At 36.4% G+C, this 23,656-nt stretch overlaps 3 protein-coding genes and 1 long non-coding RNA gene across 5 annotated transcripts; 2 read left to right on the forward strand and 2 right to left on the reverse strand.

Moving 5' to 3' along the window:
* Positions 1–3,516: 3,516 nt before the first annotated feature.
* LOC117923870 (BTB/POZ domain-containing protein At3g56230-like) lies at positions 3,517–4,459 on the reverse strand. The gene is made up of 3 exons (XM_034842370.1): positions 4,348–4,459; positions 3,986–4,179; positions 3,517–3,690 (listed from the first exon to the last, which is right to left on the reverse strand). Exons 1-3 carry the CDS (start codon positions 4,457–4,459, stop codon positions 3,517–3,519), a joined length of 480 nt encoding a protein of 159 aa, XP_034698261.1.
* Positions 4,460–9,127: 4,668 nt separating this feature from the next.
* LOC117924017 (GEM-like protein 4) lies at positions 9,128–10,458 on the forward strand. The gene is made up of 4 exons (XM_034842561.1): positions 9,128–9,449; positions 9,555–9,635; positions 9,723–9,997; positions 10,087–10,458. Exons 1-4 carry the CDS (start codon positions 9,191–9,193, stop codon positions 10,276–10,278), a joined length of 807 nt encoding a protein of 268 aa, XP_034698452.1. The 5' UTR covers positions 9,128–9,190; the 3' UTR covers positions 10,279–10,458.
* Positions 10,459–13,151: 2,693 nt separating this feature from the next.
* LOC117924010 lies at positions 13,152–19,197 on the forward strand. 2 transcript variants are annotated; one of them, XR_004652706.1, is made up of 4 exons: positions 13,152–13,412; positions 13,515–13,595; positions 13,794–14,079; positions 18,811–19,197. It is a non-coding gene; the product is annotated as an uncharacterized LOC117924010 (long non-coding RNA). The 2 variants fall into 2 exon arrangements; XR_004652705.1 differs by lacking the exon at positions 18,811–19,197 and adding an exon at positions 14,156–15,022.
* A 261-nt stretch (positions 19,198–19,458) lies between these two features.
* Positions 19,459–22,346, reverse strand: LOC117924005 (zinc finger CCCH domain-containing protein 48-like). The gene is made up of 9 exons (XM_034842548.1): positions 22,302–22,346; positions 21,359–21,909; positions 21,087–21,272; positions 20,879–20,980; positions 20,469–20,615; positions 20,255–20,374; positions 20,115–20,174; positions 19,866–19,963; positions 19,459–19,750 (listed from the first exon to the last, which is right to left on the reverse strand). Exons 2-9 carry the CDS (start codon positions 21,905–21,907, stop codon positions 19,603–19,605), a joined length of 1,410 nt encoding a protein of 469 aa, XP_034698439.1. The 5' UTR covers positions 21,908–21,909; positions 22,302–22,346; the 3' UTR covers positions 19,459–19,602.
* Positions 22,347–23,656: the final 1,310 nt, after the last annotated feature.

Here is a 23,656-nt window from a genome sequence, read left to right on the forward strand (position 1 = left end):
TCATATATTATTATTCTTTAAATAATGAGATCAATTAAAGTTAAATATTTTTATTAAACCACTCACATATTTTTAGTCAATCTAAAATCAAAATAATATAATATTTTTATTTAAATAAATTAAAGTTAAATATTTTTATTAAATCACTCACATATTTTTAGTCTATCTAAAATCAAAATAATATAATATTTTTATTTAAATAAATTAAAGTTAAATATTTTAAATCAAGCAATATAATTATTTATATATATAAAATTAAAGTTGAAGCCGTAGTTGGTGACTACGACTTTGACTGTTTTTAAAATAGTCAAAGCTGTAGTCACCAACTACGGTTTTAGAATTAAAGTTAAAGTCGTAGTTGGTGACTACGGTTTTGAATGTTTTAAAAAAATAAAACCGTAGTTACCAACTACGGTTTTATAATGTGGCAATCTATGTGGCACAAACGCACTAAATTGGGCATTATTTTCACATTAGGTTTACTTTATGAATTTTTTTTTTAAAGTGTAGCATTTTGGGTCAAAGCTCTACATACATACATACATGCATATATATATATATATATATATATATACACACTAAACCCTCACTAATTTTTTTATTATTATTTATTATTAATTTATTAAAAATTAATATTGAATCCAATAAATCAAAAAATTTATTAGGTGTTAAGATATATATATATATATAAAAGACATACAAAACGCAAAGAGAAAAACGTAGTTGTGGACCCCGCATTTTCGGCTCAATGCGTTTCCCACTCGATGGCGAAACTCGTTTTTTATTTTGAAAAATTGGTTTTTATTGATTATTTGAAAATGACTTGGAGTCGCCACTTATTTTTGTTTTATTTTTAAAGGGTAAACAAAATAAGAAAGAAAAACCCTAAGTGTGACTCCTTATTTTGGAAAAGGTGATCTACGAAAAACCGGATCGGGTTCGGGGGTCAGGTTACTTATCGGGAAGGTACGGTAAAGACCGTAGCACCCCTCTAAGTCCCTAAAGTCGGGTCTCTACTAATAAAATGAAGCTGACATGGCATCTAATAAAGAAATCAATGAATACCCGAATTGATCATGCACATATGGGAATCGATACATGTATATAGAGTGACCGAAGTGAGAATAGGTGCGTACCTGGGCAATGAGCCGTTATGCGCTATCAAGAAGTGAGGTTAGTGCACAATTAAGAAATAATTTCGAGCATGTCATAGAGCAGAATAAAAATCAATCATGCATGACAATTAAGTCAATCAATCAGTCAATCAATCAATCATAAAATCATATATGTCGGGCCCCCACCAAAGCCCGTTTATTTTAGCATGAATTAATTCCATAAATTCCATTTATTCGGAATTACGGAATTAAATTCTTGCTTATTTTAAAACATTTTAAAAGATCATGAAAGATTTGAAAATTGCTTACCGAATAGAAAGTGGAAGCAAATTTTATTAAAAGATGAGGTATTTAGAACCTAAAAAAAATGTCTAAGGATGAAAAATTTAAGAAGTTAAAATCATTTGAAGAATTTTAAAAATTGGAAAACTATTTGAAAATTGGGATTTGAGGGATTATTTTAAAAACAACAAGGATAAAATAATAATAATAATAATAAAGAAGATAATAATAATAATAATAATAAAAGGTGAAATGAATGAAATAAAAATGAAAATATGAATAAAAATTAAAAAATAAAGTAAAAGATGCATGATTAGTGGAAAATGATTGGAATTGATTTATTAAAACTAGATTTATTTAAAAACAAGAGAGAGAAAAATTAAGACTTAAAATCACCTGAAAGTGAGATTTTCTTTTTGAAAATGGGTTTTTGAAAACATGCATGAAAATATAAGGTGAGTCACGTGAATTTTAAGAGTGGCCCACCCAAAGGTGGCCATGCATGCCATGCTAGAGAGAGAGTGGGTCTCGGGGTCCTTTAGTGGGGTGATTCTCAACACTTTATCAAGAACTACACCAATGAGAACAGCAAGGTAAGACCAAGGACCCTCATGCGCCCATAATCCAATTCTTCTTTTTCACTGTTCCAACTCTTCAAGCCGGTACTACTATTCTCTTCCTCCAAATCCTGGGTTCGTTTAGCCGAAGCTGACTGTATCAACTCCATGAAGCTCTGGTTCTTTTGCCCAGATGGCCGAGAGGATGAGAGAGAGTTGTTTCGTCGGCGTCGTTCCCATCTACACCGTCATCATGATGATCGAACTCTTCATCTGGTGAGGGGTTTGATTTCTTCGAATTTGGCCAGTAGTAGCTGCAGCTGTGACTGCATTGAAGCTGGGGCACTCAGGAAATTCGATTCCGACGAGGTGAGATCCATTCTTGGATTCGTGACCATGGGTTCCGGCGGCGCCACAGACTGTGGATGCACTGCTCGGCATTGCAACGCTAACCTTGGCACCATTTGATAGACCAATATCCACCTCGACGGTAGGATCGCCAAGACTGTCGAAGATCTGCCTCGCCTTCACGAACTGGAGGGTGAACATGTTAGGCTTAGATCCACTTTCGGAATCAGAATTGGACAGAACCAAAGCCTTGCTGGAAGGCATAGCACCCAAAGCCTTACTGGAATGGACATGTTGATGAGCTCAAACATGTAGCCGTCTTTGAGGGTACCAAACTCTATTGCTTCCCCACTGGCGCCAGTGCATGAGGGCTCAAGATTCACATTTTTGAAGGCTCAATATCGCTTAAGAAGTTTCATGTAAAGCCTATATGCTACTGGATACAACCGACGATTTGGAATGACACTGCTAGAGAGAAAAGCTAAGACGAGCATGGGCGGAGCGATCCTGCCGGAGATGGCCTTCTCGAGGAACTCCCACGTGACCAGCACGTTGCTGACCCAACAGATATGGGACACCAGGAGGTGCGCGAGCTCCGGCGACGGCAGCGAAGTCCCAGTGGAGTTAAGAATCAACGAGAGCTGAACCGCCTATAGGAGGGGATCATTATTCCGGTGATGGCGAAGGCGTTTCGCCGCCGGCGGCTTCGAGGACAGAACTATCTCTCAGCCACACGGACATCCTTTGAAGACTTAGACGCTACCAACTTTGGTGCTTGAGCACAAGGAAGCAATTTTTCTCTCTTTGGGAAGAACCAGATTTCATTCTGCTTGTGTTCGAGTTTACTGGGCTTGAAAATTCTCTGGTGGGCCAAGTCAACTGTAGGAAATGACCCTGATTTGGTTAATTTTATTTGGGAATTGGAGGCCTCCAGTATGAAAACAATTTGCAATGCCAACATCCGGGTCCTGTAGAATTTTCACAAATAACTCCTCATTTATGAGTAATAGCTCCAGGACATCCACACGTTCCTTTAGCTGAAGGCCTGAACTATTTCTGTTAAGCTGGTCAGAATCCAGGTGCCCAGCATTGCTCATTGCTTCATAAGCTTGCCATGCAGTCATGGCTCCAATGTAGAGGAGCTCAAAGAGAGAGTCAAGCTCTTCAGGGTTCAATTCCGGGAGCGTTATGGTGTTACTTGGTGCAGCTTTGCGTCAATCTGAGTCCAGCATGTTCTTGAAGATCTCTGACCTTGCTGCCAATAATGCTCTATGTGCAAACAGAGAAGGTCTATTGTGGCCTGGCTTGACTTCAATATCAGTGTGAATTTGGTCTCTGAAAGCAGCAGCAAATCCTCCAGTGAGGGCAGAAGGTGCCGGCCAATGTTTCTGAACATATGGCTTCCAAGCATGGGCATGTTTAGAAGGTTTAAGCTAACTTGCCGCTCACGTAGACTGCCTTTGACAAGGTTAGTTACAGTGTCCCTGAATGAAAGCTTGTCTATGACTGATTGAACACTAGAAGGATGAAAGCAAACCAGTCGCACTAGACACGATCCTGTTGTGAGTCTCATGCTCTCTTCAATACCACCTTTTCCAGAAACTCAACAACCAAGTGCTTCAGTGGAGACAGTCCCTTCAGGAGGTGTTAAAAATTCTGTCTTAGTAGAAAAATTCTCTTCACCATCTTTTCTGCATTGCCATTTTCTCTTAATGAAGAAATTTCAGTAGCAGAATGTTCAGAACTTCCATTTTCCACAGCGACCACTGCAGAAACTGAAAACTCATTATCATAGCAGGTGCCATCTCTGACAACATCTGAGTTATCTGAATCACTGTTCCTTTCCTTTGTTCCAACTAAGATACAGAGCTTTTGCCCTATTCACAGTCTGAGTTTCAATACTCAACTCATCAATTTTCCCTGAAACTGGAGGTCTCCGGTTATGATCCAAATAGAATTCTTGGATCTCCATGGAAGCATCGTTTTCCTTTATCTCGTCCCAAGCCTAGAAGCTGTGCCCAAATGCATACCTTCCTTCCGTCAACCTGAATATACACCGACGAAGGTGTCATATAGGCCTGAACCGAGCAAGCTCAAGGAGCCTGATTCAATATGAATCTGATCCTCGAGCAAGCTGTTGGCTTGGACAACAGCCATAGAGAATTCACCACTCAAGTGCTGCCCAGTGTCCTTGTATCATCTTCTCAGAGCTTTGACCGATGTGGTAGAAGAAGTACCCAAAGGAGGATTTTGCTGCGTGTTCATCCATTGAACTAAGCTCAGGCCATGGACTGCCTAGGGATCTTTCATGCAGACATTTCCTTCTGATGATGTCACAGTGATGAGTTTGTCCACTGAGAAAACTTTTGGGAGGTCCATCTTCAAAGGTCTCCTTAGATAAAATCACTGGCTGCCTTCCCCATGGACTGCGCCTTCTGCTTATGGAGGTTGCCCCAGTCAACAGCGAACTTAATTGACTTGCATTCGTCATCCTCCCTTATGGACATTACCGGAACTAAATGTTCCTCGTCTCCACCAGTGGCTGGAGTTTCTGGAGTGAAAGTGGAAGGTGCCTCAGTATGAGCATTAACATCCGGCTGCTCTGCTGTCATATGCCCTCTGTTGCCAGTTCAGCAATTGTGGCCGAATACTGCTTATATGTGTTGATTGTGACTCGGCAACCTGAAGTTGACCGTGAATTTGATCCAGCTTGAATTCTTACTCTTGGAGAGCCTCCTTCAAATGAGGTATGAGATTTGTTCTTGATGATTCAGCTGTTCTCAGTTGCTCGACACATTCTGTCAGGATGTCATGCTGCCCTTGCAACTCCTCAACATATTTAGATCCATTGAATTGCTCTGAGCTATCATTATCACCAATCTCCTTCTCTGCTTTCTCAATGCAATCAATAGCGCTCCTGCGTTTGGAGGTATGATAAATTTCTGTACTCTTAAGGAGCAACCAGAGCCGTCTCCCATGGATTCATGCTGACATTAACTTTCCGATGCTCTTTAACAGATTAAAATTAACCCATTTCATGCGTTCCTTTCACTGAATCGGATTTATGAGTGCTATGATTCCATCCTTAGCATCTTCAGGTTTAAGTTCTGGGTCCTTACAGCAGCATCCACTGTCCATTGATCCACCTAAGGCAGAACCTGTAGTGTCTACAACTTCTTCAACTTAAGTTATCCAAACAACCTCATATGTATTCTTCGTCCAGGCATCTGTCAACAAAAAACTGATGTAGAGTTTCCCCAAAGCAAAACTTTAAACCAGATTTCCTCCGACAGCGCCTTACTCTTTCAGGCAGAGATGAGAAATCTGGTACTCGCCACGGCAGAGCACCAAGAACAGGGGAAGACAGCAAACAGGGCACAAAATAATGGGAATCAAATGAGCCCGTATAAGCCTCATTTCATCTATGGATCCATGAACTCAGATGTAGGGTGGATGAGATCAAATGAGCACCAAATAACAGGTAAAACAGAGGTACAAAACATCTCATGCAGAAATCATAACAGGGCAAACTAAACTTCAGCAAAAAAAAAACCATTAGCAAAATATGAATATGCCCACTCCCAAGCAACAAATATCATCTGAGCATCAACAAAAGAGATAACAGAAAAGCATGAAGAATGAAAATATGCCTGAAAAACATGGTAACCAAACCTGAAAATCTCTTCCTCAGCTGGATGTTTTGAGCTGCACCTCTCCTGAAAAATCTCTCTGTTTTTCTCTAGTCTTTTCTTTCTCTTAGCCAAAACTCCTCCTAGTTTTTTCTCTGAGCTCTCCTCAAGCTCTCAGAAAAACTCTCTCTCCTACAGCTTCTTCCCTCCAAAGTCTCCTCTGGAACCTCTTCCTGCAGCTCTCTCCTCCCCTCCCGTCTGCCTCTAACTTCCTAAAGCAACCCAACAAAAAGGCTCCTCCCTCCAAAGATTTCTGCCACCCCCCTCAAGCAACACCCTGAACCCTGCAGAAGACGCTCCCCCTCTAACCAACTCTGAACGTCCTCTCTATATCCTCCTCCAGGTGTCGCCTCCTAATAGCTCTTCAAAAAGCACTATCTGATTCCATGGCAGCCAATTAAAAGATGCCACGTGGCCTCCTGTGGTTGTGACATTTGGCAAAACAAGCTGCATGAAAGACAAGCCCTAAATGGGGGTCTACAGTAGTATATTGTCTATATTATCTTTTTATTATAGTGAAAATCTATAGCAATTTTAAATAGTCATAAGCTAGAAATCTTGTGTGTTTGTGTGCTTTAATTTTTAGCATTGATTTATTATAACTTTTGGAAAATAGGATTAGGGTGTTTTAATCCTAACATTAAGTGCATTAATTTACATTATTTTAATGATTATGTCTTGTTATCTCAAATAAAATAGTTAAAATAATTTATTATCTTTCATTATGTCATTATATTTATTTTTTTTAAATATGGTATTGTTTGTAATATATTGTCATGTCAAATTAATATATAAATTTAATATATTTAAATATATTGTTATATTAAATTAAAAAACTTAAATTAATCTTAGGACTATTTTTATTTTATTTTTTTATTCTCATTCTTAAGGGAATGGAACATATTTCTTTATAAGGCGTCAATGAAACTCATATTTCATTTTGAAGGATTTGATTCCTTGAAAATTAATGGGGTTCACTTTTTATTTTTATTTTTATTTTTCTGTTTTTATTGATTCCAAATTCAATAAATAAATAAATAGATAAATAATTTTTAAGTTAAAAAAAAAATTGATATTTTATAAAAATAAGATTATTTTGATAAGTTGTTTTAAAAAACACTTTTTAAAAAATAAAAAGGAAAAAACTTGTTTGAATAAGTTGCTTTTAAAACTAATTTTCTAATTTAAATTTTATAAAAATGTTATAAATTCAATTTATAATTTAATTAATGTCTTATTAAAAATAAAAATACTTTTTTAATTACAAATAAATAAATAAAAACAAATATTTTTTAGTAAAATATGAATAGAAATATTATAACAAAATCATATATTATATTTTCTTTTATAAAAAAAAAAATATTTTAGTATATGTTAGAAAAATATAGATATTAATATCTTCATAATTGATTTTTTTTTTCTGTTAAATTTGAATAATAAATTTTACAGATATTCATTATTAACAATATTTTATTTAAAATAATTTTAAAAACAAATAAAGTTTAAAATTTTTAACATAAATAAACCAAAATTTTCATTACATGCAAATATGTAACAATCATGAGCACAAAGAATTCTAGAATGCTTTGATTTATTCTACAATTAATTTTATCAATTTTTTGAATTGCAAATTATTCTTAAAAATTAGTAGATTAAAAAAAAAATTAAATTATTAATTATGTCTTACTTAATTTAAAATCTATTTATTTAGAGAGAAAATTCAAAAAATATAATTGTTTATATATGAGAAATTGTAAAGTTATGAATCATAATGTATCCATTTTGGTTTATTATTTTTTTTTTAGTAATTAAATATATTTTCTGAGTTCTAAATTTTCTTTAAAACTGATTAAATGCATTAATAAATTAAATACAAAGCATCATTTAATTTGAAGTTTATTAAAAAATTTATAAAAATACTGAAGTGTGATTTGCTTAACTGTAAAACTTGCAACTAGATTTATCTTCTGGTTAAGTCGGTAAGTGAACTTTTGTGAGCCGGCTTGTCCTATGCACAGGGAGTTTCCTCTTTATTGCTTTAACAGAAATGGCATGTCCCAAATAAAAGTGAATCTTCCATTCCAGTAGCTAACATGACATGTCTTCTGAAAAAGTTCCCTATTACCATTTGGTGGGGTTTTGAGTTGGTTCCTGCCCTACCAAACATATATGCTTCTCCCTCAAACCATGATAAAGACCATCTGTGATAAAGGACCAAAATGTCATGATTTCTTTCTTACTATTGTCTTCACAAGTTCTCACTTCTCACTGAGATTTAGGATTATGAATCTTGCTGGGGTCCCTTGGATGTTGTGATGGATGAAAAGGGTGGAACACCTCTTTTCCTTAAAATCTAAGGATGAGGAGAAGAGGGATGATAAAAAGACTGCTAAAAAGCTTGAGATAAGCACATGGATGATAAAAAGATTGCTAAAAAAGCTTGAGATAAGCACATGGATGATAAAAAGACAGCTGCAAAGCTTGCGATAAGCACAAGGCAGGTTGGTCCTATCAGGTTTATGCATAGTGAGTTTTCCTTTTATGACCACTTTAATCAACTCTTGACTTCATAGGTTGATCTTTCTTTAGGGGCTTTTCCTTTTCCTCGCACCCAAAGTGTCTATGAATTTCATTCTCCTGTGAACCCAAGTTCTCAAGAGTTTCTTGTCCAGAAGAGGTCTGGTTGTTCCTACAATTTCCGTGAATTCCATCCTGAGTTGTATGATCCCCAATGTCTGGGCAATTCCTGAGAAGTACTGACTGAATTCCAGGGAATAGAAGAACAAAGAGGCTGTTTGATTTGGTGGTTAGATGCAATCTTCCTTTATGAAACCATTAAAATATCTTTTGTTTTAGCTTGTAATTTGGTTGATGTAAAGCCTTCTCATTTCCCTTTTTCTTATAGTATTAAAAGAAGGCTAGCATCAGAAAGCTACAATGCCAGCTCAAAAGGCTTCATCTTCACATACTCTGAGTCATCTTCCCTTTTTCTCATTTCCCTTTTTATTATGTCCCACCATATTTAACCAGATACACCTTTCTTTTGATCTCTTGGAAAATTGAACAAAAGAAGAATAGGTCCTTGCATAGCCTTACAAAAAAAACCGAACATACCCCGTCATCTCAGACTATTTTTTATTAGAATTTATTTTTTCCTGAAGCTCAGGTCTGTGCCTTTATTCTTGTTTATGAGCAACGGATGAGTCATCAACCAGAAGTTGAAGATTCACCCACCATTTTTGTCCCTTTAAATACACCTGCATTGTACAGGGTTGATCAACTCAAAGGGTTTTTTCAATCTCTGGAAAGTAGAGCATTCCAGATCACTTGTTGCAGACTCAATTGCAGCACTTTCAGAAATATGAAGAGCCAACTCCAAGAACATGTTATCGGAATCCCAGTCAGCTGCCAATATGATAAGCCATCTCTTTCAAATGGGTCTGGGGCAATCATCCAAAGTAAAACCCTCTCTCTATCTCTTTCCACTCTGCGTATCAGTTGTTAGTTATAGAAGACTTTAAAATAGAAGTCATTTTGCTAATGGGCTTGTCTTGAAATTGCAGAAAAATGGGATTCCACAAATTACAGGATCAAAAAAAACAGGAAGAAGGCAGACAATTTTGTGGATGGAGTCCGAGAGCATGGTGAGTTGCTAACTGTTACTTTTTTGCTACAGTTACGATTAAGAATCATTAACATTCTGATTTTAACATTCATTTGTGAAACTGCAGTGAGATTAGGGCCTAAGTTCTCTGAAACGGTGAAGGGAAAGTTGAGCTTGGGGGCTAGGATTCTTCAAGTTGGAGGAGTGAAGAGAGTTTTCAAGCAAATTTTTGTTGTTGGAGAAGGAGAGAAGCTATTGAAGGCTTCCCAATGCTACTTATCAACAACAGGAGGCCCTATAGCTGGTCTCCTCTTTATCTCTTCTCAGAGGATTGCCTTTTGCAGTGATAGATCAATCAAATTCTCTTCTCCAAATGGTGAATTGATTAGGATCCATTACAAGGTGGGCTACTCACATAAATCTCTCTAGGTCAACTGATCTCCCTTTCCTTGTTTGCTAACATCTATGTAAATTCATTTTCTTTTGTGCAGGTCTCTATCCCACTGAGAAAGATAAAAAGAGCCAACCAAAGCGAGAATGTGAAAAATCCATATCAGAAGTACATGGAAATCGTTACTGTGGATAACTTTGACTTCTGGTTTATGGGATTCTTGAATTACCAGAAAGCTTTCAGCTACCTCCAACAGGCACTCTGTGAAGCGCAGAACCTGGTTGAGAAGTGATTCAAAGTTTCTTCCCCCAACTTCTACAAATGTATTTACATGAACCTGATAAGGATCTGTACAGTCAGAGGCTTTGTACAAATTTTTTGCTAATGAGAAATTGATCTCCAATTTTTCAACCATATTTTCTATTCAGTGCATGGAACAAGTTCTTCCAAAGTGACTATTGTTTTAGTACTATAGTAGCTATGCTATGACATAAACCCCAACTCTTCATGTTGTGTCTGTTGTATTATATGTTGTATGACACATTCCATTGCTTCTTGTCAAATGTGTTCTAGTGTAGTATAAAGACATAATACCTGAGGAAACAGATTAACAATAGCTTTTGTTGAGTTACAGGAATTGAATGAATCTCTGAGTTCCAAAACCATATACAGAGTGATATCCAACCTCAAGTATTTTTGCAGAAGCTTTTAATAGGACAAATAGACTCACTTTCTTCTATAAGATCTTGAGTTAGGCCACCTCTGGTGAATAAAACCAGGTAAGCTGTCTTGTGATGAGGAAGCCTTTACTTTAGCCAGCTTCTGCACTTCCTTTTTGGCAATCCCATTTCTAAGAAAATTGAGACACCGATTGATACCCTCATACAAGCCTATGGAATTCATTGGTCTTGGAAACATATTGTTGAGTTTTATGTGAATTAAACTACCTTATCATTGTACTCAGCTCCATACTTTTATGAACAGATTAAGCACATTGAATTAAAATTTCATCAGTAAAATGATACATTGAGTTTCCAAAGTCCATTAAATTATAATATCTGAAAATTCTATGACTTCCAATGCCTAAGGTAGCTGTTAGCACCATTTTGAGTCATGGGACCCCCAATCCCTTAAACTATGACATCAAACTCCCCCAATTTTATCGTTTACACTCTCTTAGGAGTCTGAATTTATGGAAATTGGGTCAATAAAAGCATACCAAGTTGAGGTGATTCCCAGAAATTGCTGATGTCCTTCCAGCGAATACAAGAATCCCATTCAACATTCAACCATTTAGGACAAATTAGTGATCTGGTTTGGTAGTTGGATGTAATCTCCCATAGATGACAGTACAGACAATCATCATTTATTGAAAAATCATTACAATATCTAATCTTTTACCCTGTAATTCAGGTGATATAATGATAAATTTGCTTAGCAAATGTCTTTTTCACTTTCCTTTTTTTTTACTAGGATCACAAAGCAAAAATGCTGGCTCAAAGTGCTTCATTGACATATCCATACATAGCCAGCATAAGAAAAGGGAGTAAAATATAGTGTTAGGATAGAACTATCGAACTCTAAACCAATGAATCAAAGATTATGGATCACTCAAAAGAAGACAGATACTCCTTCCCTCTTTCGGGAAGTTGAATTTGTTTCAGGGCGTTCTTTTCAAACAGTAGATACGTAGATTCTGTGAATAATAGGACTAGAAAATATGGGAAAATGGTGAAAGTTTTTGTGCTTGGAGCTTGAGAGCATTATAAGTCTTTCTTTCTTTTATTCTACAACCAGATTTTCCGTTTGGTTTATGGAAAAATGGAGGAAAATTATAGAAAACCTTGAGACCATTGGAATGAGGGCTGGAAAGATAGTTGTAACATGATGGAATTTTCTTTCATCTCCTATGGGTTCTCAACAACCAAACAGAATTTTGTGAAACTTCAGTGAGACTGGGGCCTAAGATCTCTAAAACTGTGAAGGGGAAGTTGAGGTTGGAGGATGGGAATCTTCAAATAGAAGGGGTTAAGAGTGTTTTCAAGAAAACTTTCAGTGTTGGAAAAGACGAGAAGCTGTTGAAGGCTTCTTCCCCAAGAGTGTCTGTTAAAGAATTCTGGCTTCTGTTTCACAGGGTTTTTAAATTATCAGAAAGCTTTCAACTATCTTCAACAGACAATCTCTTAAGCTTTAAATCCACTCAAAAAGTGATTCAAACTGATACATTTCTTCCCCTCTGCTTCACTGATGTGCTTAGCTCTGCATAGGCCATTCTTTAACCGATGTTTTCCACTAGTATATAGCATGAGTCACTCTGGAGTAATTGCTATCTTAGAAGTTTTTTTCATGCTATAAAAGCTGGCTATAGAGCTGAACTAGTGCAATTCCAAAGGAGTTTGCTCTATATTGCCCTGCCTGAATCAGTTATAGTTCCCTGATTACTGTGAATCTGAAGTGATCAATCAACATGATCATGACTTTTAATCCTCAAAATAATATTGAACACCCTCTTTCAGACATCTAGGCTTCACAACAGTAAAAAAATTGAAAATCCCAGAGTTGAATTTGAGCATGACAGTGGGAAATGGAGCTGATGTGGCTATGATGCGGTGACTCTTCTTTTTCCAAAAACACCTAATATTCATGTCATCCTTCATCAGCAGTGTGACGTTTAAAGGCAGCCTTAGATTCCTTCACTAACTTTCTATGGTTTAATGTAGAGATTTGTAATCAGAAAAAGTTGAAGAATCTTTAGTTAAAATGGCCTGCTACTGGTTTTTCTTAACAGGTAAGGATGAGGATAAAAGAATGATAAAGATAACTGAAAAAAAAAAGCTTGGGATAAGCAATATGGCAAGCTGGTCCTATCAGCTCTGTGACTTGTGAGTTTCATCAGCTAAATTGAGAAGAGCACTTGCATCACAAAGCAAAAGTGCCAGCTCAAAAAGCTTCACCAACACATCAACACAGGGTCAGGTTAATAAAGTAGGTTAACATATCAAGCTTGTTAGGATTGAATAATTGAAGAACTAACCATAAATAAGTGTGACATATATAGAAAATAACTGAAAAGATCCTCTTCTTGATTATCTTTTAGTTAAAGAAAACTTATTTATAGAGGTGGCGTATGGCCTTTAGTCATGTTGATGAACCATAGAGGACTCATTCAAATAAAAGTTAGAAGGCTCATCATCCCTTTAAATATATTTGCACTTGGACAAGGCTTGATCAATCCCCAAAACCATTGCATCAATCTTTGAGACTAGAGAGGGCTTCAGACCACTTGTTGCAGACAAGCCACAAAAGGCAATTGCAGATAGTAGTGAAGTATGAAGAACCAACTTCCAGGACAGGTTGTCAGAATTCCAATCAACTGCCAATGCAATGATCCCTCTCCTTCAAATGGCGCTCTGATGTTAACTCAAAGTAAGAATCACTCTTTCAAGAACTTGCACTGTTATGATTTTTGTCTACTTTGGCTAATGATACAAGTCATTTTGCTAAAGGGGTTGTCTCCTGAAATTGCAGATAAAATCGATTCAATGAATCATAGGATGAAAAAACATCCGAAAAAGACAGCAAATTTTGTGCATGGAGTCCGAGAGCATTGTAACCATCTTCTTCCTCTTCTTTCATCAATTTTTATTTGCTCTGTTTGGTTGGTGGGAATTTCTTAGAATCATAAGGACCCTACTTGGGGTTAGACACATAGTTGTAAGATAATGGTTTCTTTTCAATAACTATACTGAATTTTCGGAATAACATTGAATGATAATTAACTTTCTCTTCTTTTTGGTCAAACTGTAGTGAGAATAGGGTCTAAGATCTCTGAAACCGTGAAGGGCAAGTTGAGATTGGGGCTAGGATTCTTCAACTTGGAGGGGTGAAGAAAGTTTTCAGACAAATTTTTGGTTTTGGAAAAGGAGAGAAGCTGTTGAAGGCTTCTCAATGTTATTTATCAACAACAGCAGGCCCTATAGCAGGCCCTATAGCAGGCCTCCTCTTTATCTCAACTCAAAGGCTTGCATTTTTCAGTGAAAGATCAATCAGATTTTCTTCCCCAAATGGTGAATTGGTTAGATTTCATTACAAGGTAGATGACTCCCATAACTCTCTCTTTTCCTCTCCTCCTTGTTTCTCAATATCTAAGTAAAACTTGTCTTGTGTAGGTCTCGATCCCACTAAGAAAGATAAAGAGAGCCAACCAAAGTGAGAATGTGAAAAATCCTTCTTAGAAGTACATTGAAATTGTTACCACGGATAACTTTGACTTCTGGTTTATGGGATTCTTGAATTACCAGAAAGCTTTCAGCTATCTTCGAGAGGCTATCTCTCAAGTGCAGAATCCACTCCAGAACTGATTCAAGTCATAAGTTTCCTCCCTCCCGCTTCAACAAATGGATTTACATGAACCTTGTTGGTTTTGATAGAAACAAAGTGTAGAATATTTCAGGAAGCAACAGAACGTTGAGGAATCTAAAGTGATATATAATTTATTAAGCTTCAAAGTACTTATTTATACAGTAGCTTAAAACAGAAAAACATAAAAAATAGTAACAAACCTGCTACCTATAAATACTTCCTAAAGAATAGAAACAAACCAACAAATACTTCCTAAGGAATAGGTAAATCTTCCACATGACTAACTTATTTGACTACTTCCACTTCAATCTACTCAGCTCCATGTTAGCAGCTCCTAGGACATGTCATTCAACACTCCTCCTTGTCTCTGGAGCTGCAGACTCCAAGCCTATGCCTCAAGAACTCATATCTGGCTTTGGGAAGTGGCTTGGTTAAGATATCAGCATTCTGACTTTCTTATCCAATTTGTCTCTCTTAACATGTGGAATATAACAGAAACAAAGACAATCAAATGTTTTTAAATTTTGTAGCCTTGGTTTATGGCCATACCATGCTTCAAATGGAGTCTTTTGTTGCAAAGCTTTTGTTGGCAATCTATTCAGCAGAAAGACTGATGTATGTGCAGCCTTAGCCCAGAATTTCTTTGGCAGCCCTTTGTCATGCAGCAAACACCTTGTCATTTCCATAAACGTTCTATTTTTCCTCTCAATGACTCCATTCTGTTGAGGGGTATAAGGTGTTGTAAGCTGGTGCTCAATGCTGTCATTCAGTGATGGTGTTCTCTAAGGTCCTCCCACATCAGTGTGTACTAACTGCAACTTCTGAGTAGCTCTCTAGGCCTTGTTTTGTGGGAAAGGAAGTCTTGTTTGTTTCCCGTACTGACAGGCTACACAAGTAGGAGGCTTCACTTCTAATTCAGGAAAGCCTTCTCCAAGATTGTTCTTCTTCATAAATAGAAGGGTAGTATGATCAAAGTGCCCCAAACGCCTATGCCAAAGCATTGTATTGCTTTTTTCTTTGTGAATTGCAGTCTGCTCTTCTTACATCAAATCCAAGGCAAAGTTTTTGCCTTTCATTTGGACTATAAATACCTCTCTGCCCTGTGCATCAGCAATCATGCAATGATTGTCCTCAAACAACACCTTATAGCCTTTTTCCAACAGCTGACCAACACTCAACAGATTTTGATTAATCTCAGGAACATATAAGACATTAGAGGTTAATTTCAAACCTGTGTGACCTTCAATTGCCACTGTTCCTTTGCCTTTTACTGCAAGATATGCTCCATTTCCAATTCTAACTTTGGAAGTAACAGTTTTGTCAAGTTCCTTAAAGAGCCCTTGATCATAAGTCATATGGTTTGTACAACCATTGTCTATAAGCCAAGTTTCTGGGGAGCTATTAGTGGCAAACCATGATACTACAAACAGTTCCTCATCTTGAAGTTCTTCCACAACAGCCTTAACTTCTCCATGCTGCTGTTGAGATTTGCATATCCTTTCCACATGCCCTAGCTAACCACACTTGTGACATCTTACATCCGGCCTCCACCAACACCTTTTTTGTGGATGATTGGATTTTTTACAGTAAGAACATGGCGGAAACTTTTGAGTGTTGTTGCTATTGTTATTGTTGTTTTGCATCTCTTTCTTGTACTGAGATATGGCCTAAAATGCACCTTCTACAGATCCTTCTTGTCTCATAAGCCTCCTTTGTTCTTGAGCCTGTAATGCATTCAACAACTCTACCAAGGTGATACTTGACACATCTTTTGAGTTTTCTAGAGATGATATTGTAGTCTCAAACTTTTCAGGAACTGTTATAAAATTTTTTTGAACTATTCTAGAATCAGAAAAGTCAGTACCAAGAAGTCTTACTTTGTTAACAATACTAAGAAGTCTGTCTGAGTGATCCTTGATTGTTTCTGATTCTTTCATCCTTTACATCTCAAATTCTCTAATCAGGTTCAACACTTGCATACCTTTGACTCGTTTATTTCCTTCATATTCCTTATTCAGGAAGTTCCATATTTCATTTGTTATCTTCAGTGTCATGATTCTGGTGAAAATTGTAGATGAGACAACTGCAAATAGACTAGCTTTTGCCTTTGATTTCCTTTGCCTCTTCTCATTGTGTAGTTTTATCTGAGCCATAGTTGGATTGTCGGACAGAGGAGGAACTTCATATTACTCACTAACAGCTTCCCACAGATCACTAGCATCAAGGTAGCTTCCATATGGACAGCCCACACTTGATAATTTATTCCATCAAACACTGGAGGTGCCAGTGCATTCAGTGAAGCTTTTGAGGTCATTTTGGATATTGTTTGTAGGTTTTTTAGGCTCACTCACCTCACAAGTTACTCAAGAACTTGGCTCTGATACCAATTTGTTGGTTTTGATAGAAACAAAGTGTAGAAACTCTTAGGAAGCAACAGAACGTTGAGGAATCTAAAGTGATATATAATTTATTAAGCTTCAAAGTACTTATTTATACAATAGCTTAAAACAGAAAAACATAAAAAATAGCAACAAACCTGCTACCTATAGATACTTCCTAAAGAATAGAAACAAACCAACAAATACTCCTAAGGAATAGGTAAATCTTCCACATGACTAACTTATTTGACTACTTCCACTTCAATCTACTCAGCTCCATGTCAGTAGGTCCTAGGACATGTCATTCAACCAACCTGATAAAGCTCTGCACAGTCAAAGGCTTTGTACAAATTTTTTTGTTAATGAGAAATTGATCTCCAATTCTTCAACCGCTTATATTCTACTTGTGCACAGAACAAGTTCTTCCAAAGTGATATTGTGTTAGTACTTGAGTAGCCAAGCCATATGACACATTCCATTGCTCTAAGTCAAATGACATATGGCATAGTCAAGTCTCTTGTACTATGTGCATATGACATATTCCATTGATCCTAATCAAATGTACTACGAAGATGTATACCCTAGGGAAACTGATTCTCAACTGGGTTTGTTGAGTTACAAGAATTGAATAAAGTGATATCCAACCTCAAAGTAACTTTTGTGTGATGAGTTAAGACCATAAGGTTTGTAGTCATTTGTTGAATGTTGATAGTGACACTGTGAAATGAAAGGTTAGAAAACAGAACTGCCCAAACAATTGGAGATAGTAAAGGCTTGGTATTTTACTGACAGTGATGCCTTTTGCTTTTTGTCTGGCTTGAGCTATAGATTATGGCACCTTCAAGCATTATCTGGGAAGTTTTTGGTAGGAAAATTAAGATTACTCTCTTCCATGAGAAGATCTAGAGTTAGGCAGCCTCTGGTGAATCAAACCGGGCTAGTTATCTCATGATGAGGGAAACTTTGCTTTAGCTAGCTACTGCAAGTCCTTTTAGAGCATTCTCAACTAGCTAGTTGTTCTATGTCAAGTAAACTACATTATCATTGTAGTCAGCTCTCTACTTTCATGAATATAGTAAGTGTAATGATCTACTCCCTCTTATGTAGATATTGTTTATTTTGGACCTAATAGGTTCTCACAACTTTAAAACGTATTGACATGGTTAAGAAGAGTTCACTGCATATATTGTGTCAGAAACTTCTCTTATTCGTTGTAGGATATCAGTAAGCATATTGAACTATAGTTTCATACGTAAATTTTTATGAACAAACTAAGTGTATTAAATTATAATTTCATTGAAAAAAGATACATTGAGCTGCCAAAATCCAATACATTATTATATTTGAAAATTCTACGACTTTTGTTAAGTCCCCAATTTTCCTAAAAGGTTATTAAAGTATTACAATTTGAGCTTACAATGAATATCATGCTCTAACAAACCCCTTCATGTGCAATTGCTCTTAACTCTGCTAGATTCTCAATCATAGTGCAAGATCGTTAAGTCAAAGAATCCAAGGTTGATTAGTCATTATTCTCAATCTCAATAGCATGAATTCATTGTCTTTCTTCTGGGTAGAGATATTGATGACCATTGTGATTACCCACCCTGCTAATTGCTTTTGGGAAACTCAAGTAGCAATTCCAATGTTGAATATTGAACAACATGGTTAATCTTGTCACCTGATTCCAAGTATGTCAGTTGTCCCGTGAAACAGAAATTGGAGGACATCTCATTCGCTGGGAATCAAATTATTGACAACAATTCCAGGTTCATCTACTTGGGGTAGTGGGATTTCTCTTTGTGAGGCTTAAAGCATATGACCAGACTTGACTGAAGAATGTTGCTAGCTTAAGAAAAATGAATTGTTTTTCAATTGTGTTTATGAGAACCTTGCAGTTGGTAAAACTGTAGATGAAAAAGGAAAGTTGCTCTTATGTTATATTTTGATTATATCTCAAGGCACTTGAATGTCATAAGCTATTGTGCATATTCCTCTGTATTTTATGGAAAGCCTTTTGTCTGTAATTGGGGTTATAAACTTATAATGAATGTAATATATTTCTATGTGTGTCCACTCTTCAGGCCTACTGATGGAAATACAGAAGCATGACTTGCTTGGCTATCGAACTTGGAACTAGATTTATTTGCTTTCCAAGTTGGTGAGTGAACTTAGATGAGCTGGCTCTTGTTATGCACTGGGAGTTTCCTTTCTATTTGCTTCTACAGAAATGGCAAGTCCCCAATAAAAGTGAATCTGCCCTTCCAGCAGCTAACATGGCATGCCTTCCAAAAAAGTAGCTGCTATTATTTGGTGGGGTTCTCTCATAGTTCCAACCTTGACAATCCAACTCTCTTTTCTGTGTCAAAATTCATAGGATCTGATTTAGAACAAAAAGGTTGTCTAGTTTGGTAGTTATTTTCAATCTTCCTCTGTGAAACCATTAAAATATCTTATCTTTCAGCTTGTAATTCAGCTGATCTAATGTCTTCTCAATTCCCCTTTTTCATATAGAATTAAAAGAGGTCTGGCATCAGGAAGATGAAATGCCAGCTCAAAAAGATGCATCTTCACATATTCTGAGTCAGACTAATGAAATCAAGTAATAGAGGTGCTTGTTCAAAAGCTGAATCTTCCCAAAAGGTTAAAATGCCAGTTTCTGGGTATGACTTAGGAGCAATGGTAAATGAACTAACCCTCGAAACAAAGAGTTGGCAATGACAATACTAATATGACAAAATGAATTTTCATTGAATGAGTGGAGATTACAAATTTACAGTTTGTAAGATTACAACAAAGAGAATTCTGCGTGTGAATGATCATATTGACAAACCAGAATCAGAGCATAGCTTTCTGGAGATAACAACTGCCTTCCATCATTCAGATGTCAATGAAGTTGGCTCTGCCTGCCATTTCCAAACATCAACTTGTCCAGTTCCATCCCCAGTGAAAACAAGTCCCCCCGGACCTATCTGAATCTCTCGGACTTCTTCTTTTGCAAATATCCTGCCCTTCTCAGTGAATCTATGCCACAACAAATAAAATTAGTCAACCAAGAAACAGGGAAGAATGTTCTGTTTACCAAGAATAATGGAATTAAGAAGGGAAATAAAACCTAGAAAGTAATGGTTATACTCACGATGGTAATTCATAAAGCCACACAGAATTGTCATTGCAAGAGCACAACAATATTGGTTTCCCTTCCGAATTGTTCATACCAAAAAGAGATAGCACACCCTGTAACAAGAAGCAGAGTATAACAGCATTATGACAGAAATATCTTAGCATTACCACCCACCATTCCCTTGATAAAAGGGTTCCTAGAAGCAAACCAAAATCCACAGTTCATAAATTAAGATATAAAAAGAACTGAATGACAATAACCTACATGTTCTTCATTGTGTGTGTAAGTCACTTCCAGGTTGCCAGCTTCAGTAGCAAACCAAACCTGCACCAAAACAAGAATCAGAACAGACATCAAGTCTAATATCCATGGTGAATATAATAAATGTAAGAAATGAAACCGACCTTAATTGTTTGGTCCAATGAACATGATATTAAATAGGGACCCCAACAAACAAGAGACATCACAACTGATGCATGCTCCTTCAGTGTATGAATACATTGTAATGTATCAAGACCCCACGCCTGAAAGGAATATGATAATCACTCATATATACACATTTCATCAAGAAATATTATGAACCATGACAATGGAATAACTGAGCAATATTAAACCTACTCTTATTGTATTGTCCATGGAACCAGAATATAGCCTCCCACCACCTACTGTGAGTGAAACCACAGCACCATTGTGGCCTTCCAATGTTGTAGCTGGCTCAAAAGCATTGGTTTCCTTATTGGCTTTCCATGCATGTATAGTGCCATTCTGCAACAACAAAAATAAAAAATAAGAAATAACTTTGGAGTGTGACCCCAATATTTTGAAATAGAAAAAGAGTTAAAAAAAAGAAAAAAAAAAAAAAAGGATCGGACTCAAATGTGCAAGTTCTTTCACACTGCTATTTTCAGGTTGTAAAGCAGAATGGGAAGTTGGACTCCAGTAGTCATTTTAAGGGGTCATATAATATACCAAATCATTACCATTCCTAAGAGAAGGACACAGAAAGTTAAAACTATCAAGAAATTTACCTGTGCCCCCGCAAATAGCATATCATTATTCACCACCATAGCATAAATTTGCTCAACTGGTCCGTCAAGAGAGAGATCAGCACAAGACTCAATATTCCATGCCTGAAATAGTACCAGCACAGATACAATCCCATACATCAAATTCTTATTAAACTGAATTGAACAAACAAATTGAAGAGAAAAGGAATAAGATGTGTTTCAATCTTACCTTAACAACATCTTTTATTCCAGCAAATACCCAAGGGCCTGCACTGATTAAGGACCCAATTTCCCCTCCAAGATTGACCACACCATCACATTGACCAGTATGGCAGTCCCAAACCCGTATATACCCATCTCTACTGGCAGTATAGAGCTTCTCAGAGCCAGAAGGAAGCACAATTCCTGAGATGGCCTGAGCAAAGAAAAAAAATTCTCATAGATAAGATGTTCAATTTAGCCAATTAACAAAAGCACCATCTTAATTACTTCACCAACTACCTTGATGTGCCCATTAAGCTCTGCCAACTTGAAAACCCCATGGCCCTTAAACCATGAATGGAGATACTGGCACTTATCTGCCTCCACACAATTTCCATGTCGCCAGTACTTGCAGACCCTTTCTCCAATTACTTTCTGTGTAATTCCATTTCCAGAGCTACTTCCTGCTCTTGTTGGACTTGATGAACACCTTAGATTAGTTGAGTCCCATTCACTTTTCTGGTCAGAATAGAGAGTTCTCTCCCTGTTGTTTCTATGGGATTTATTTGAAGCTGATGAACGCTTCGGATTTGTTGAACCTGATGACCTATCCAGACTCGTTAAACTTGATGCACTCTTCGAATCAGAGTCGGGATTCCTCTGCCAGCAGTTTTTCCGGAACTGATTTGAAACTTGATAGTGGGTGTTTTGGGGCAATTCTTGGTGCAGGAACCTACAAGGGTTTCTGTTGCACCTCCCACGGAGCCAATAGGAACAAACCATGTTGTTCACATGTCTTCTTCCCCTTTCATTTTTGTCTCCAACCGATCTTGATGGCTTGATGTCCATGGCTATATCACAAAAAAATACATAGGTCGAACATATAAGTTTGCTGCACCAAAAAAATCCTTCAAAATCCTAACATCAACATCGAGAAAACCCTTAAATCTATGATCTTCAATTTAAAACCCTCAGAAATCCACCATGATCCTCAATTTAAAACACTCAGAAATCCACCACGAATGGCTGCAAAACATCAATTAAAATAAAATAATTTCATCTCTTCACATCCATCAAACCCTTAACTTTCCAATTCTTAAAAACTTCAATCCAAAACCCATATCTATCAGAATCTTTAAATCTCCGATTCTCAATTCCAAATACCAAATAAATCCACCAACCCATCTTCGATATGAATCAAAACCCTCAAGCAAAAACCCAAAATATAAAGAAGGAAGCAAACCTGAAGAAGAAGTAGAAAACAAGAGAAGAAGGCGGTCTTCAGAGAGAACTACAAGCCTGCTGTTATGTTCTTTAGCTCTTCTGTATCTATTTATAGGCGTTGGGATCCTTGTAATGCAAGTAAGCGCGGGAATGTTTAAAACTTGAATTTCCGTTAAACGGGCGCGAACTCCTCATCTGACTTGATCTGCCCGTTAGGCGCCGCCGCGCCGCGTTAAGTAAATAAAAAATTACAAAAAAAAAAAAAAATGAATAGAAAGATTAGGAATCAGTAGGAAAATAACAAAAAAAAAATGGTTTATAATTTTTCAATACGAGCAAATTTTTCTTGAAAAATCAATATATTTTAATGGTTTATAAATTAATATATTTTCTTATTCATATCAAAATTTTATTAATTAAAAATATTTATTAAAAATATATTTTATAAAAAATATTTGTAAAATAATAAATTTTACAAATATTCATTATTAACAATATTTTATTTAAAAATAATTTTAAAAACAAATAAAGTTTAAATTTTGTAACATAAATAAACCAAAAATTTCATTACATGCAAATATGTAGCAATCAATTACGAGCATAAAGAATTCTAGAATGCTTTGATTTATTCTACAATTAATTTTATCAATTTTTTGAATTGCAAATTATTCTTAAATTATTCTTTTTCTAAAAATTATTCTCTCCCTCATTTTTTTTTTTTTAAAAAAAACTAGAAATCGAGAATAACGGTCAAACGATACTATGAATTTTCTAAAAGCAATTTTCTCCTTTTTAAAATAAAAAAAATGATTTTTAATCAAAAGGCCAAATATGCTCTATTTTTATTTTTATTTTTGGTTTTAGAGACTTGCATTTTGATGCATCAATAATGAGGCTTGTCTACCACCCCTTTTCCTTAAAGCCAGGGATGAGAATAAAAGGAATGAAAAGCTTGAGAAAAGCACATGGATGATAAAAAGACAGTTGCAAAGCTTGCGATAAGCACAAGGCAGGTTGGTCCTATCAGGTTTATGCATAGTGAGTTTTCCTTTTATGACCACTTTAATCAACTCTTGACTTCATAGGTTGATCTTTCCTTAGGGGCCTTTCCTTTTCCTCACACCCAAAGTGTCCATGAATTTCATTCTCCTGCGAACCCAAGTTCTCAAAACTTTCTTGTCTAGAAAGAGGTCTGGTTGTTCCCACAATTGCTGTGAACTTCACCTTCAGTTGTATGATCCCCAATGTCTGGGCAATTCCTGAGAAGTACTGACTGAATTCCAGGGAATAGAAGAGTCCTATTCAAAGTTAAACCCTTTAGAATAAAGAGGCTGTTTGATTAGGTGTTTGGATGTGATCTTCCTTTATGAACTA

Source organism: Vitis riparia, chromosome 10 (assembly GCF_004353265.1).
Source record: "Vitis riparia cultivar Riparia Gloire de Montpellier isolate 1030 chromosome 10, EGFV_Vit.rip_1.0, whole genome shotgun sequence".
Classification (NCBI taxonomy): domain Eukaryota; kingdom Viridiplantae; phylum Streptophyta; class Magnoliopsida; order Vitales; family Vitaceae; genus Vitis; species Vitis riparia.